General features: G+C 39.8%; 1 protein-coding gene across 1 annotated transcript; it reads right to left on the bottom strand.

Annotated features, from left to right (window-relative positions):
• Positions 1-415: 415 nt before the first annotated feature.
• Positions 416-11,585, bottom strand: c2cd4c (C2 calcium dependent domain containing 4C). Its single transcript, XM_005806409.2, has 2 exons — positions 11,050-11,585; positions 416-8,124 (listed from the first exon to the last, which is right to left on the bottom strand). Exon 2 carries the CDS (start codon positions 8,070-8,072, stop codon positions 6,813-6,815), a length of 1,260 nt encoding a protein of 419 aa, XP_005806466.1. The 5' UTR covers positions 8,073-8,124; positions 11,050-11,585; the 3' UTR covers positions 416-6,812.
• Positions 11,586-13,551: the final 1,966 nt, after the last annotated feature.

Genomic DNA, 13,551 nt, shown 5'->3' with positions numbered 1-13,551 from the left:
GACATCATGAGCAAAAAAACAGCATTCATCAGGTAATTGGAAAGAGCAGGCAATGCTGAAAGATGGACAAAAATATACAATTTTAAGCACTTCCAAGGACGCAATGTTTGCCTATTCAAATATTTCAACCACCTTGTTGTTTGTTAAAGATAATTAGTAAACAAACTGCATCTTTAAGAGCAAGACCAACATGCAAAAAGACAGCAGTGTGAGATTCAAACCCAGGACCCTCTGTGCAGCACTTTCTATTTATCATGCCAATAAATATAGTGAAATGTTTGAAAGGGAGAAAATATGAAAAAGTTTGAGTGGAATAAATGTTTTACACAAAAAAACACCAGCAACTTTAGAGCTGGTCTTCAAACACAGTAAGTGTTTCTCTCTTTCAAGATCACAATAAAAGTCAACAACGACATTACCAGTGATTGCAGTGACGTTTTATTGAAAGCATCTCCAACCCATTAACACACACACACAGAGAACAGCTGTCAGTTGTCATAACATCACAGTGTGAATGTAATCAAACCACACAGATCAGAAACACAACAGTAACTACTACGCAACTGGTCTACGTTTAAAGAAAAGTTAAGGATCAAGAGTCAAGTATAGGATTGGCACTTTTTCAGCTTCATCTGTCAGAGCAAACTTCTCGAGACAGGGAAAAAAAAGTAAAAACATCAGCACATTTACATTTTCATTAAAAACAAAATCTCAACAAGCCAAAAGGAAACAAAGTCACCGTCAGTATAACACACATATATGGATATTGATGGGTTTCTTATTTAAATTGCCATCAGTAGAGCCTCTTTGGCCTTTATCTAATTAGAAATCTGTTGAGTGGACAGAGTTGAACCACAGCAGCAGGATGGCCATTAAGGAAAGTTAATGCTGATAATTCCTCTGTAGATTCCGGTTTGAGTTTAAAGCAGTTTTTGTTTTCCAGGTTCCTTAATACAAAATTTTTTGGTGCTTAAAATAAGCAGAAAGTACAAACCAAAGAACACCAAATAATAAAAAAATTAAATAAAGTTGCAGAAGGGACTCAGACAGAAGAGCTGTGAACTCTGCTGACTGAGGGGAAACTGAGTGGAGAACTAACCTGTGGTTCTTCAGGTTTATTTCAACACCACCCTTTGACAACTTTATCACTGACTCGTGACTCAAACCCTCCGTGTTGCCTGAGAGTTTTCTGCATGTCCTACAGTTACCTCTGGTGCAGAACAATGTAATCATGGAAGGACACAATGTTATTTTTGTTTCAAAACTCAGTGAGATTTAAAACTGCAACTTTTGCTTTGCTTTCACTGTGTCTGATATTCATCAAGACCGTGGCGCTAACTTGTTGTAAAAGATAAAAAGTTGGCAAAAGATAATCCAATCAGTTTTTACTTTCTTTAAAAAGCTAAATAGGTGTTTGACATTGTAACTTAATTGTCTCTGCAAAGGCAGCGAAGGGCCTTGTTTGCTGGTCATGTCAACATTTAAAAACTGAGGTTTTCTCAAAAAGAAGCCTGGACTCTTTCCTCCTGCCAGGCACCAATTTGTACCAGTCTGAGGATTTGAAAGTTTTTTCGATTGCGTATTTTTTGCTTGCTCCTAGGTATGTGGACCCCAGGCATTCACAGGAGTTTGGGACCACAGTCTCTACGAACTTTAAAATGTTCAAATACCTCAATCCTCTAAAAACACTCATATTTGCCAATTTCAGTCAAAACTGTCTTTTTTCCAGAAAAGCTAAAATCTATAGTCTTCCTTCTTTCTGGAAATAAGGAAAATGAATGGCACTCGAGGATTGGCTGCTTTGAAAACACCAGCCAATAACGAGTCAAGTAGCATTGGACCTTGGTATTTCAGTTTCCCAATCTGTATTATTGTGGAAAAAAATTGCGTGAATATCTGTCAACATGTGTGTCCAACATGAGATCACTCGTACCGAAATTGTGATTATTAAAGATCATAATTTACAAATGTTTCACAGGAGTCAATGTGTTCAATCAGGGTCAGAACCATTATCAGTAAAAATAGGTGGCAAAATAAAATATTCAAAAAGTAGCCTAAAATTGATCATGTATTAAAGTTAAGAAGTTTAGTTTAAAAATGGCATGCTCTCTTGTCTTTCCCATTTTGAGGAGTGTCTTAAAGAAACAGGCCCCTGTTTCAAGTCATTTTAATATTACAGGAAATTTGAAAGTCACAAAAGTCTGATTAAATAAAAGGCTGATTAAAAGTAAATAAAAGGCTTATTAACTGAAGTGTACATTAACAATTATGAACATTTTTGAAGAGATCAATTATTCACTAACACATTGTTTTCATTATTGAGTAAGCATCGCCAAGTTAAAGTTTGGATTTTTCAACATATTTCTGTTTGAGACTGTGCTTGTGCAATAAATGTTTTATCTATTTTGAGGCTTACACTTTCAATTGCCTATAAAATAAAAGCTAAACTTTCATTTTTCTTTTAAAGTAGTTTTCATGTACAATGGACCATTAATAGCAATAGTTTGTTCGGAAAACAGGGACTAAAAAGTGTCAGAGCACTACTGTACAGCTTTAAAAGAAAGACACTATCAAACAATCAGCAAATCACAGCTATCATGTGCATTACTATAAGAATCACTCATTCTGAGTGAAGCAAAGTTTTACCTCAGTATACAAAAGCACGATTTTTTTTAAAAAAATGCTAAAATTGAACACAGCCACATCTGAGAAAGTTCAGGCATTCTAGAAGAAACCTCAGAGATATAGTTTGGTTTTACCGGGAGCTTGAATCCAAAGTACAGCAAGTCTACGAGCAGCTCAACACAAGAAGGCAGCAGAGATTACAACATTTCACCAAATCTACTCCATCAGAGAACGGCCAACATAATCACTGTAAGCGAAGTAATATACAGCACATCAACAGGGAGCTGCAGGTGGGCAGAGGAAAAGTCTTTAACAGAAGCATCACTCGTTTTCTCTCTCTGCTGCAATGGTTTGCAATTCCTCCAGAAGCCACAGAAAAGGATCGGGCTGCCGTTCACGCCTGAGCACAGAGTCATGTTGCTTTCTGTGCCGCTTTGCTGTCAGTATCGCCTGTTGTTTTCTCTCCCTCACCAACGGGCTTCGTTAAAGCTGAAACTCTGATTTTGCTCGTCAGCACTTGCTAGCTGGTGCATAATTAAGTCATTCGACAAACGTAACTCCTGTTTACAGTGAGTAGATAAATACAGTACAAATCCAACGTACGGCAAGTTTCAAAAGCATTTTACAAAAAAATAAAAAATACTCCATTTTATACATAGAAAGTGAACAACTCTAGACAAAATCATGCAGCTCAATCATTCTCACCATCCCTCTCTCTCACACACACACACACATACACACACACACAGAGTAAGGCTTTAGGGTTTCAGAAAACTTTGAGCATGTCATGCAAACACCAGTGACCTGTTGATACCATGCTGCTGGTACTCACTGACGCCATTGCTCTAATGTCATATATTTTAAAAAGTAACACATTAACATGCACACTGCTAATACAGAGGCACTACGGCTAAAGACTGGTTGCATACGTCGACGACTGACTTTTTAAAAAACATTTACACGGTTTAATGAGTTTAATGAACTTGTCTTTTGTCCTCCTGCCAACAACATCACTCAAAATGTGCTTAGGCGGCGTTCAAAGTTTTACCGAACATGTGCTAATTTAATAGGCTTGATTAAAGTGGAGAAAAATTGCCCATTTAAGAGCATTTAAGCTGATATGAGAGCCCAATAAGTTATCAGCAGTCAGACTGATGATAGTCATGTACCAATTTAGTGAGTGCCTGTTGCTTGGTTGCACAAGATTTAATCAGGTTGCCACACTGGGCAGCTGCAGCTGGGAAATCAATCATGTGGTTAAACAAGCTTCATCAAACAGATAGATATGTTACATTTATTACTGCAAACACTCGTCTGTTGTTCACCCACCTTCACCCACACCATAAAAAATCCTAATCAGAGCGTCCAACTGTTTGTTTCTGTTTTTCCTTGGCGATTTCCAAAAGCTGTTTGAATCTGAATAAAATAGTTTCTGATTCTAGTGCTGGATTTGAACAAACCATTGGAGTTGCAAGACGGAGTTTAACTCAAGTGAAATCCTCCGAAGCAGCAAGATCATGATGCATCTTGCTGCTGATCCTGTTGCTGTTTTGTGCTCTCGAATAAATGCATCAGTTTGATATTTGTTCCTCTTCCTTTAAACTAGCGTTTATATCACTAGAGTGCACTTTACCTGAGTGGTGGCCTTTTTGTTTACCTTTTAAACAAGAATATGTTTTAGGGTCAAATTGTGCCAACTGTCCTTGATACAAGATTGCAATAGTTCAAACAATGGGATACATTTGTTCAGGGATGTTTTTGGGCATAAATCCTCTCCTACGTTTCACTCAGAGCATTTTTACTTTTACAGGAAATTTCAGTAAAACTGAGAGTTTTTTGTTTTTTTTTGTATTGCCAACCCTTAATCTGAAAAATGTCTCCTGACCCACCAGAAGTGTGTGGTTGTGTATTTTTTATTTTATTTTATTTTATTTTTTTTGCACTGGCATGTATCACTTGCTTTCTTAGGGTTTCATGTAGGGAAATATTGTTTAAAAGAGTTCTGTAATTACAATATTTAACTGTAGAAAAAATTAAAGACAGTTTATACTGAGCCTTTTAAGGGACAGCAGTTAAAACTATATTTACATACAGAAATGTTTAGAGTTTTGAACTTATCTGCTATCCAATATACAAAGGTTTAATAATATTATTATTCCTCAAAACAGATTGTTATTCAAGTTTAATCCAGGCTCTCTTTGTTTTTCTTCCACAGTCCTGTCCAGTTCTCCACTAACTCAGCATCAAAAGAGACACATTTATCACAAAACCCTTCTAAATCTGTCCTAACACATAATCTCAGAAAATGACATTTGGTTTGACAACGACCTTATTTGAGGAAATGCTGTTTACATATTAGCATAAACTTCTGATATGTAGGCATGTTTTTCAGCATGTAATCTGAAGCCTGGACATCAGGCATCCAGGCATGATCTGTTGCTTGCAGAGATCTAGACAATAGATTTCACAATAGATCTGAAAAATCGATTGTATTTTCATGACTTATTTCTGTCTGCCTTGATGTTTGAATCTTCTACTTTATCAACTTTTTATTATATCGATTTAGATTTAGTGGGTTTTTTTATCATTTCTTTTCACAATGTTGAAAATCAGATAAATAAAATAACTGCACATTTATGTAATAATCTGGCATTAATTGATTTAGAATTACTGGTGCCAGCATTTTACTTCATATATTTTTATATAGTGAATTTTCAGTTTGTCAAAATATATTCTACTAAAACTTTATTGGGAGCCCCCAAAGCAAGAACTATTTTGTGATTTTAAACAGGCATCTCTATATTAGCATAATCAGTTTTGGAGAGAAAACTAATTATTCTGAAGCAAGGCAAGCCTTTAACCTTGGTTGGATCTGGTCTGTGAGAGCAAAACTGAGACAGTGCGGTACTGATGAAGAAGCAGGTATTGGTTGTTGTGTAACATTTCTAATTTTGATGTTTTAATCAAGTTTAATCAGATCATTGCAGTCCTTTGCTTAATCAATCATATTGTAATTCCATTTTTGATGTGCATGTAAATGTGGGCACTCTTTTCGCTCCTTGCCTTCCCCGTGCAGATCAAAGGATCATTTGCACATCAGGATCTAGGGCCACTTCAAAGCGCGCACTCGTTCTCAAAAGCATCTCTGTGCTCGCAGGTGGTGGAGGCGATGTAAAAATCCTGCGCTGCCGCGGATTTCAGTCACATTACAATAATAAAACCACGACGAGGACGTTGGCGCTGGAGGACAGGAGACAGCTTGACGCACAGGTGCCGTCCAACCTTTGAACCAGCAGGGCCTGGCTCGGGACACTCGGCCGGGAGACGTGCTCAGAATGGAGAGCTTTCATCTGCCACATTCATCTGGTACTGTTGGGTTCAGTTTGGTTCGATGAGAATCCATTTTTAGGAGAAGAAGTGAAGTAAATCCTTCCTTCGTGTACACCAGGGAGGTCGTTCTCTGAGCTTATGGTAAATACCTTTCTTCTTCATAGATTCTTCCTCCTTAAAGTCAATGAGTGATGGAGAAAACAGTGCAAACACCAAAGTACAGCTTCAGTCAGAAGAGGTTCTGTGGAAAGGTCACAAGCGGTTAATAGCTTACCTGCAATAAATAACTCTTGGCATCTTTATTAATTATGAACCCAAGTTTGTTGGTCCCAGAGCCTGAAGCTAACAGCTGGTCTAACCAGGGCCAAGCATGTTTCAGGTCAGAAGCAGCTTTGACAGAAGTAGGTCAGGAGAGGACCCACACAAAACTGTACCAGAACCTCAGAGCTTTAACGGGATGGAAAAACGAGGCAAATTAAGGAAATAGATCTCAGTTTTTTGTGTTTTTCTCTCTTCTTATGTTTCACACAGGAAGATCATTGCAGACGCGCTGCCCCCACTTCCTGTGTAAAATGTAAGTAATCACAGATAACTCTGTAATTAAAATCAAGTTTTTATAAACCACAGTGCTGTTTTTGAGATCTGAGTTGTTTCAAGACTGTAGAAATCCACTTTGGTCGCTAATTTCAGACTAGCAACAGCTTCAGCCACGATGACTGACTGATCTGGATTTAAACTAAAGTAAGATGCCTAAAGAGTCATCTACAGTAGGTCAGATGGTAACTGCTTGTAAACTTTTATCAGAACTGCTTTTTGAAAATTCCAAGTTATCAACTTAAGCTCCATCTGCTGTGGTTTTAGAGTCCTGAGAGCAACTTTGCTAGTGGTACCTCCCTCTCTCCCAGCAGCGTGTCCCTCTTCAGGCTGGTGCCCTTGTTCACCACCTTGAACTTCACAGAAAGGTTCTTCACCTGAACAGAGCTGATGGAGTCAAAGAAGAAGTCCTCATTGAAGACTGGGTTGCGGCTGTTCTTGATGATGTTGCTCCTCTGCTTCTGCAGCTTGCCTGGATTCAGGTACACAGACACGCAGCAATTGATGCTTTTGATGTCGACGTGCTTGTCGTACAGACTCTCAGCCACCAGGACTCGGATGAGCAGGCGTGACGTGCCGGAGTCGTGGTTGGCGCTGATCCTCACCGTGCCGCCCTTGTGCAGGTTGATGGTGTGCTCCCGCTGGAGGCCGTGGTCAGACGCTCCTCCGGCGCCGTGAAGGGACGGGACGCGGAGCCGCCGCTGGATGTTGGGGCTGGGCTCGGCCGAGCTGCACTCGTCTGTTGACAGGGAGCTGTGGCGAGCCAGCGTCCGCTTGGCTTTCACCACTTTGGCCTGCGTCTCATGCGTGAAGATCTTGAGGAGGGATGCGGAGCGGGACAGCAACGGAGAGCTGAAGGGAGAGGACTCAGCGGAAGAGCAGGTGTCACTTTCTCCACCACTGAAGTACCGGTAGGGGTTCATGTGGGAGGTGTTGCAGTCAGCGGGGGTCAGATGGTTCCCTGTCTCACTGCCCTTCCCTGGAGTCTTCCTCTGGGTGTTTGGAGAAGTGATGGGACTGGTCAGCTCGCAGTGGAACAGGGACTCTTTGCGTCGAGTGTGGGGGCTCTCCTTCAGGGTTGCGAAGCCATAAGATGTCTGAGTCTTGGGAACGTACGGCAGAGACATCGCAGTCTGCGACTGGGGGTCTGCATTGGTGTCCCCAGCCACAACGTCATCCGCACTCTCTATCTGGATGATGTGGCGGTTCGCTGCTCTCAGCAGGTTCTTTGTATCTCCTGCGATCTTGGCCACCAGGCGAGGGCTCCTCGGACTGCTGATCTTCCTGTTGCTGCTGATGGTTTGCTCAGAAGTGGACGGCTGCAGCCCCTCTTTGGGCTTGATGCTCGGCGTCTCGGGCTCTGGAGGGCAGCTGACCAGCTTTGGGGGGATGAAGAAGTCTGGGATCTTGTCGGGAGTGAGCACGTTGCTGTACGGCGCAGTTGCAGCCTTTCTGTCACCGTTGTCTCCTTGTCTCAGCACACTGGTCTCCACCGAGCCACGGATCTTATCCAGAACCCACATTTTTCCACCAGACAGTGGCAGGAGCAAGGGAGCAGGTTTCACTCAGGAGCCTCTGTAATTAATAACACACATTGAACGGAGAGAAGTGTAAATGAGCACTCCAACAGAGAGAGGGGATGAAAACACCTGAATGCTGAAGAGCTGAAACACAGTCTACAATTAAACTCCCACGTATTTGGTGAAACATGTCAATAAAGTCGTTTTCATTATGGGCATGAGTTATGAAAACCCCAAATTTAACTTCTCTTAAATTTTGAATATTAGATATGGCCAATAGAAAATATATTTTTAAGCAGAAACTGTAATGTTACAGTTACACAATGGCACAATAATGGACAAGATTATTGAGTTGACAGTTGTCCAGCAGACAGTCACTGAGTTCCTTCAAAAAGAGGTAAAAAACACAAAAGATAATTGACAAAGGAGTTGTTTCCAATCATATTAATGAAAAATTAAATTAAGAAAAAGTGTTTAAAGAACAGCAGAGTTTGGACTATTTTTATTTTTTTTAAAAGCCAATTTAGGACAACTCAGCATGTTTCCACATGTACCAGTAACCCTCAATCAGTGCTATTTATTGCTCTGCAGGACTGTGTGACCCAAAGCCCGAAGAAAATATATGTGGTATTGTCAAAAATAACATGGGAGACACTAAACCCAACAATGCAGACATGATGAAGGTCTCCATTAAAGCAAACTGGGGTTATCTAATACCAGCCTCCATGCCACAAAAAATTGTTGCATTCAGCAGCAATTTGCAAAGAATCAGCTATCAGCAAAAAGAATAAAAAATAAAAATATAGGAAATCCTTTAAAAGTTTCACATTTTTAGACAAACAAATGTTAAAATCAATAATCAAACAAATCAATCTGCAGAGCAGAAGTTTAAACATCCTGGTGAAAGATTATGAAAAAGCAATTATATTGTATTTCATATCTCTTCCTTGTTAAAATGGCTAAATCTGAGTGAAGTGGATCACATCAGGTCCACATGATGAGAAACTCGGTGCTCCTCATCGCTAAAGAGGGTTTAAACCTCAGACATTTAGCTTAGAGGGCTTCTGACTATTAGATCATGGTGAAGTTGAAAGGGCTCACAAAGGCCTTCAGAAAGAAGGTTGTAGCACCTTCACCTTAAATGTTTAATGAGGTCCCCAATGATCTTGGAATCAGCCATTACCAAGAAAGCAAACGGTCCAACGCAGAGGCATGTTCAAAACAACATGCTCAGTAAAGGCACCCAACCTTGGATCTGGTTTACTCCAACAGCAAACTACAAGGTGTTAAACGAAGTCTCCAAAAACACCTAAAAGGTTACTCTTGGTGTTGTTTATACAGAAGTTCATGTGCCTTTACAATCGGAAGCAGACTGAACAAGTTTGACGTACTTTTGAGGCCTGCAAGGATTTGCTTCATAAGAAAAACATAAAAGACCACCAACTGGTCCTGCAACACGACAATAACTCTAAACATACCCACTGAGGACGGGAAAAGAACAGAGCAAAGGAAAGTCCTGGGTCAAATCAAAGTCCACATATTGATCTCAACGAGAGGCTGTAGGGAGACTTAAAACAGGCTGTATGTGTAATAAAACCCTCAAACATGAGGCAAACCTTCCTCAGACTGATGTCAGAGCCTGCAGAGGCAAGTAGATGCTACAAGAAGCATCTAACTGAAGTTATTTCAGCCAAATTCAGGAAAAGGCTACAGAGCTTTTAATGGAGAAGAGTGTCCAAACTTTTTCCTAAACTAAAAAAATACAGTTTTGTTTATATGCATCGTTTTATGTGAATAACACGTGATTTTTTTTATATGCATGAAGTTAAATGCAATTTGCACTTATTATACATGAAAGAACAAATGGACATTTCTCTCATTTTCGTTTTTTCATGTGACTATCATGTTTAAAAACTGTCATTCTGTTTAAATGCATATCGAGAATAAACAGTCATATAATGCAAATTTGATCAGTTTAATCTGGTTGCAACTTGAACAGCAAGTGGCTGCAATGGACAATATGAAATAAAATGCACTTTACAAAATATCTGGATTAAATTCATGCACATCGACATCAAAACGGGGAATAAATGAAACCCTGGGCATGTGAAATTATTTTAAACAATTTAAACGGTGTCAATAAGATAACTATTCCGGTTATTCTGAAAGATCAGGTAAGCTGCATTATATTCCTTTATTTAATCAGGTAAACCCCGTTGAGATCTAGATCTCATTTTCAAGAGGGACCTGAGCAAAAATTTGCAATACATAGCAACCTGGTTACAAGATAAAAACAATTAATACATATGCACAAGTATAAAACAATAAAAACAATTTAAAAACAATGACACTGTTTCATAGAATCTTGTTGCCTATCTTTAAGAACTGCTCGAAATAAGTCCAGTGAAATCACATCTTAAGTTCAGACTGCAACTGATTCCACGCTGTGGGGGCCAACACACTGAATGCCTGCTTCCCTTTTTCAGTTCGAAAGCGTGGGACATGCAGAAGAATAATGTTATTGGAGCGAAGAGAAATAAAATGCACTTTACAAGATATCTGGATTAAATTCATGCATATCGACATCAAAACGGGGAATAACTTAACTTCGGGAATAAATAACATTATCCCGAGAGAAGGGCAAAATAAGAAAAAGTCTGCCACTGCACCAGTGTTCCCTTTATTTTATTTTATTTTATTTTATTTTATTTTAGTGATTTCACATAACAGAACAAAATTCATTTAATTCTGATAAACTAGTCTGAGTAAAAGCACATTTTATTAACTGGGATTGTTAAATAAACTAACTGTTTTCTTTCTGCCATATCTAAAGTATTTTATTTTAAAAAGTTACAAACGACAAAGCGGCTCAACAGGTGCGCAAATGGTTCCTGTCTCCATCTCCGCTGCTCCCCAAACCGTACACATTTCGTTTCGGTGCCAAGTTAAATCAACTCATATTTCATATGGATGTACTCACAAGCTTGTTTCAGAGCGTGGCGTCCTTTTTTTTTTTTGCGCTCCTCTGCGTGTAGTCCTGCAGTGACAGGTGTTTTCTCTGGACACACGGCCGTGTTGTGAGCTCCGTGGCGCGGCTGCTCTGCGCCCTTACGCTCGGTCTCCGCTCCTGAGCTCCTGTGCTGCGTTTTTATGGACAGCACAGAAGCTTCGGCTGACCAATAAGATCCACCTGTGGCACTCCGTGTTCTCCCAGTAGAACCAGTTAGAGGAGCACTGGTTGCGTCTGAAGTTACACAAGTGGAATAGAGCTTGTTTTATGCAGCCCAAACTCTACTTCATCTTTGTGATTCTTTGTTTGTTTGTTTGTTTTTTCGGGGAAATGTTTCTGATTTTGTTTCGGTTGCATCCATTTTTGAGTGCATCGGTGATTCTCGAGGCAAGACAGGATATATAAGAGCGTCCCCAAATAAAAATAAAAAAAACTCTACAGGCTGCAAATGGCTTCAGCTTTTGTGCGTCAACACAGAGATTAAGAACAGGTTGGTGTTCGGGAGGATATAAATACACACGCAGCGCAGCAGAAAATAAGTGCTGCGTGTTCCGTCTTTTTCTTTGTCTCTCCATCTTTGGGTTTAAACCAGCTGATCGGTTTCCCAGGTAACTGTGCTATGGCAACAAACCTACATTTGTCTAAAACAGGATGGGCCCCATGACTTCATTGATCTGAGGAACAAAAAAAGCACTTTATTTGTCCAGATTGCCCGGTTTAGAGCTCAAGTGCCGTGGATCACGCGGACTCAGAGTGGCGCAGCAGCCTCTGCTTCGCCACAGATCACCAACTCCTCTGTGTTCGCTTGACGGGAATTTTAGTTGCTTTGAACTTCATGAAAGTGGAAAATCAACACGTTTTCAACTCGTTCAAAGGCAAGCTGCTGTGCTTTATTTTGTTGTTAAGTTTATGTTGGAAAAGAAACTGAATAAAGATGCATTTATGTTTACCAAACAACAGGTAACTTCTTGCTTAGCTTTATTTAATTGTGTCTTTATATGGCACCCCAGCACAAAGTAGTGCATGGTGAATGTGTTGTACAATTCCATGAAAAGTAAAAAAAAAAAAAAACTAACACTAAAAGTTAAAAATCAACTCTAAAACAAACTGGGAGCCAGTGAAGGAAGTACAGGAGTGATGTCAAGGCAAGCAACAACATTCTGGGTCATTGAGGGTTTATTCCAAGATAAATAAATAAATATATAAAATCTGATGCCAACCATCCTCAGAAATAAACTAATTAGTAAACTGAAAGTGAGTCAGTTGTGTGTAATTCAATTTCACTGTACATTCAGCCGTTCTCTGAATGCCTCAAAAGTTTGTTAGAGCTATAAGAGAACAACCACCATCATGAAGACACTTTCACACAGCGGAATGGTCGGGAATACGTGTTGTGTAGGCATTTAAAGCAAATTTCAGCGAATCGATTGAAAATGGAAAGGGTATTGCTGACAGGCTGGATAAGAAAGAGCACTAAAAGTAAAGCAACACATGGTAACATTGGAGGAGGCGCAGAGATCCACAGCTCTGTCGCCTCTACACAAATTTATGGATGTGTTGCAAAGTAGTGGAAACAGTGAATGTGACCAACTTTGGTCAGATGAGACCAAAGTTAGGTCTTGTGGCGTACTTGCAAACATAATCATATGAAGGAAATCAAAGACCAGATCTCATGGTGACACATGGTGGTGGCAGCTTAATGCTGTGGGGATGCTTTATACAGCAGGGACAGGAAAGTTGGTTAGTGTTAGAAAAACTGCTGTTCACAGAGACCCTCCATCTGATTTGAACGAGCACATAAACTCTTTAGCAAAAAGCACTAAAAGTTCATTGTCCTGTAGAGATTTGGCCCATAAAAACTTTCAGCAAAAGTGGACCTACTTTCATACCTTTCCTGTCCAAATGGGTTGAATTGTACCTTCTTACTTATGAAATCTTTTCCAAGAACATCGCCCAGATGAAGCTCTTTGGTCCTCTGACCAACATCTTTAGGAAATCTCCAGATCAAAATCCAAACACTGAGGTGACCATCGTTTGATGGTCCAGAACTATGGAAAAATGCCTCTGTTTTTTCATGGTTAGAACCACTTTTAGCACATTGTTGCAGTGAGACACTTTAATGTGTCCCTTTGTTCGTCTTGTTTCTATTCTGTTCTCTATTTTCATTACTGCACTAATGGAAAGCACTTTGGTTCCTGTGTTTAAACAAATAAAATCTGATTGGTTGATGTCAGACTCTTGAAGGCTGAACCCAAACGCTCACCAGACCTTTCAGATTTAAGAATTAACCTTCAGAATTAACCTTGTAACTATAGTGTGAAAACGTTAAGATGCATGGCACAGTATACATGTATGTATACGCAAAAAATTATTGTAAGAATTTCCTGGTGTATGACCTAGATGATGGGGTTGTAGGCTTTCAGTGGCACATTACTCCTGAACCTGGTGCACATTATATACCTCACTTTCAGA

The sequence above is a fragment of the Xiphophorus maculatus genome, chromosome 9, assembly GCF_002775205.1.
Source record: "Xiphophorus maculatus strain JP 163 A chromosome 9, X_maculatus-5.0-male, whole genome shotgun sequence".
Taxonomy (NCBI): Eukaryota; Metazoa; Chordata; class Actinopteri; order Cyprinodontiformes; family Poeciliidae; genus Xiphophorus; species Xiphophorus maculatus.
The sequence above is the reverse complement of the archived record's forward strand: the minus strand, read 5'-3'. Positions and strand labels throughout refer to the sequence as shown.

Bases quoted from the DNA above. Each gene is read 5' to 3' on its own strand.
- c2cd4c (XM_005806409.2), bottom strand. From the start codon at position 8,072: ATGTGGGTTCTGGATAAGATCCGTGGCTCGGTGGAGACCAGTGTGCTG.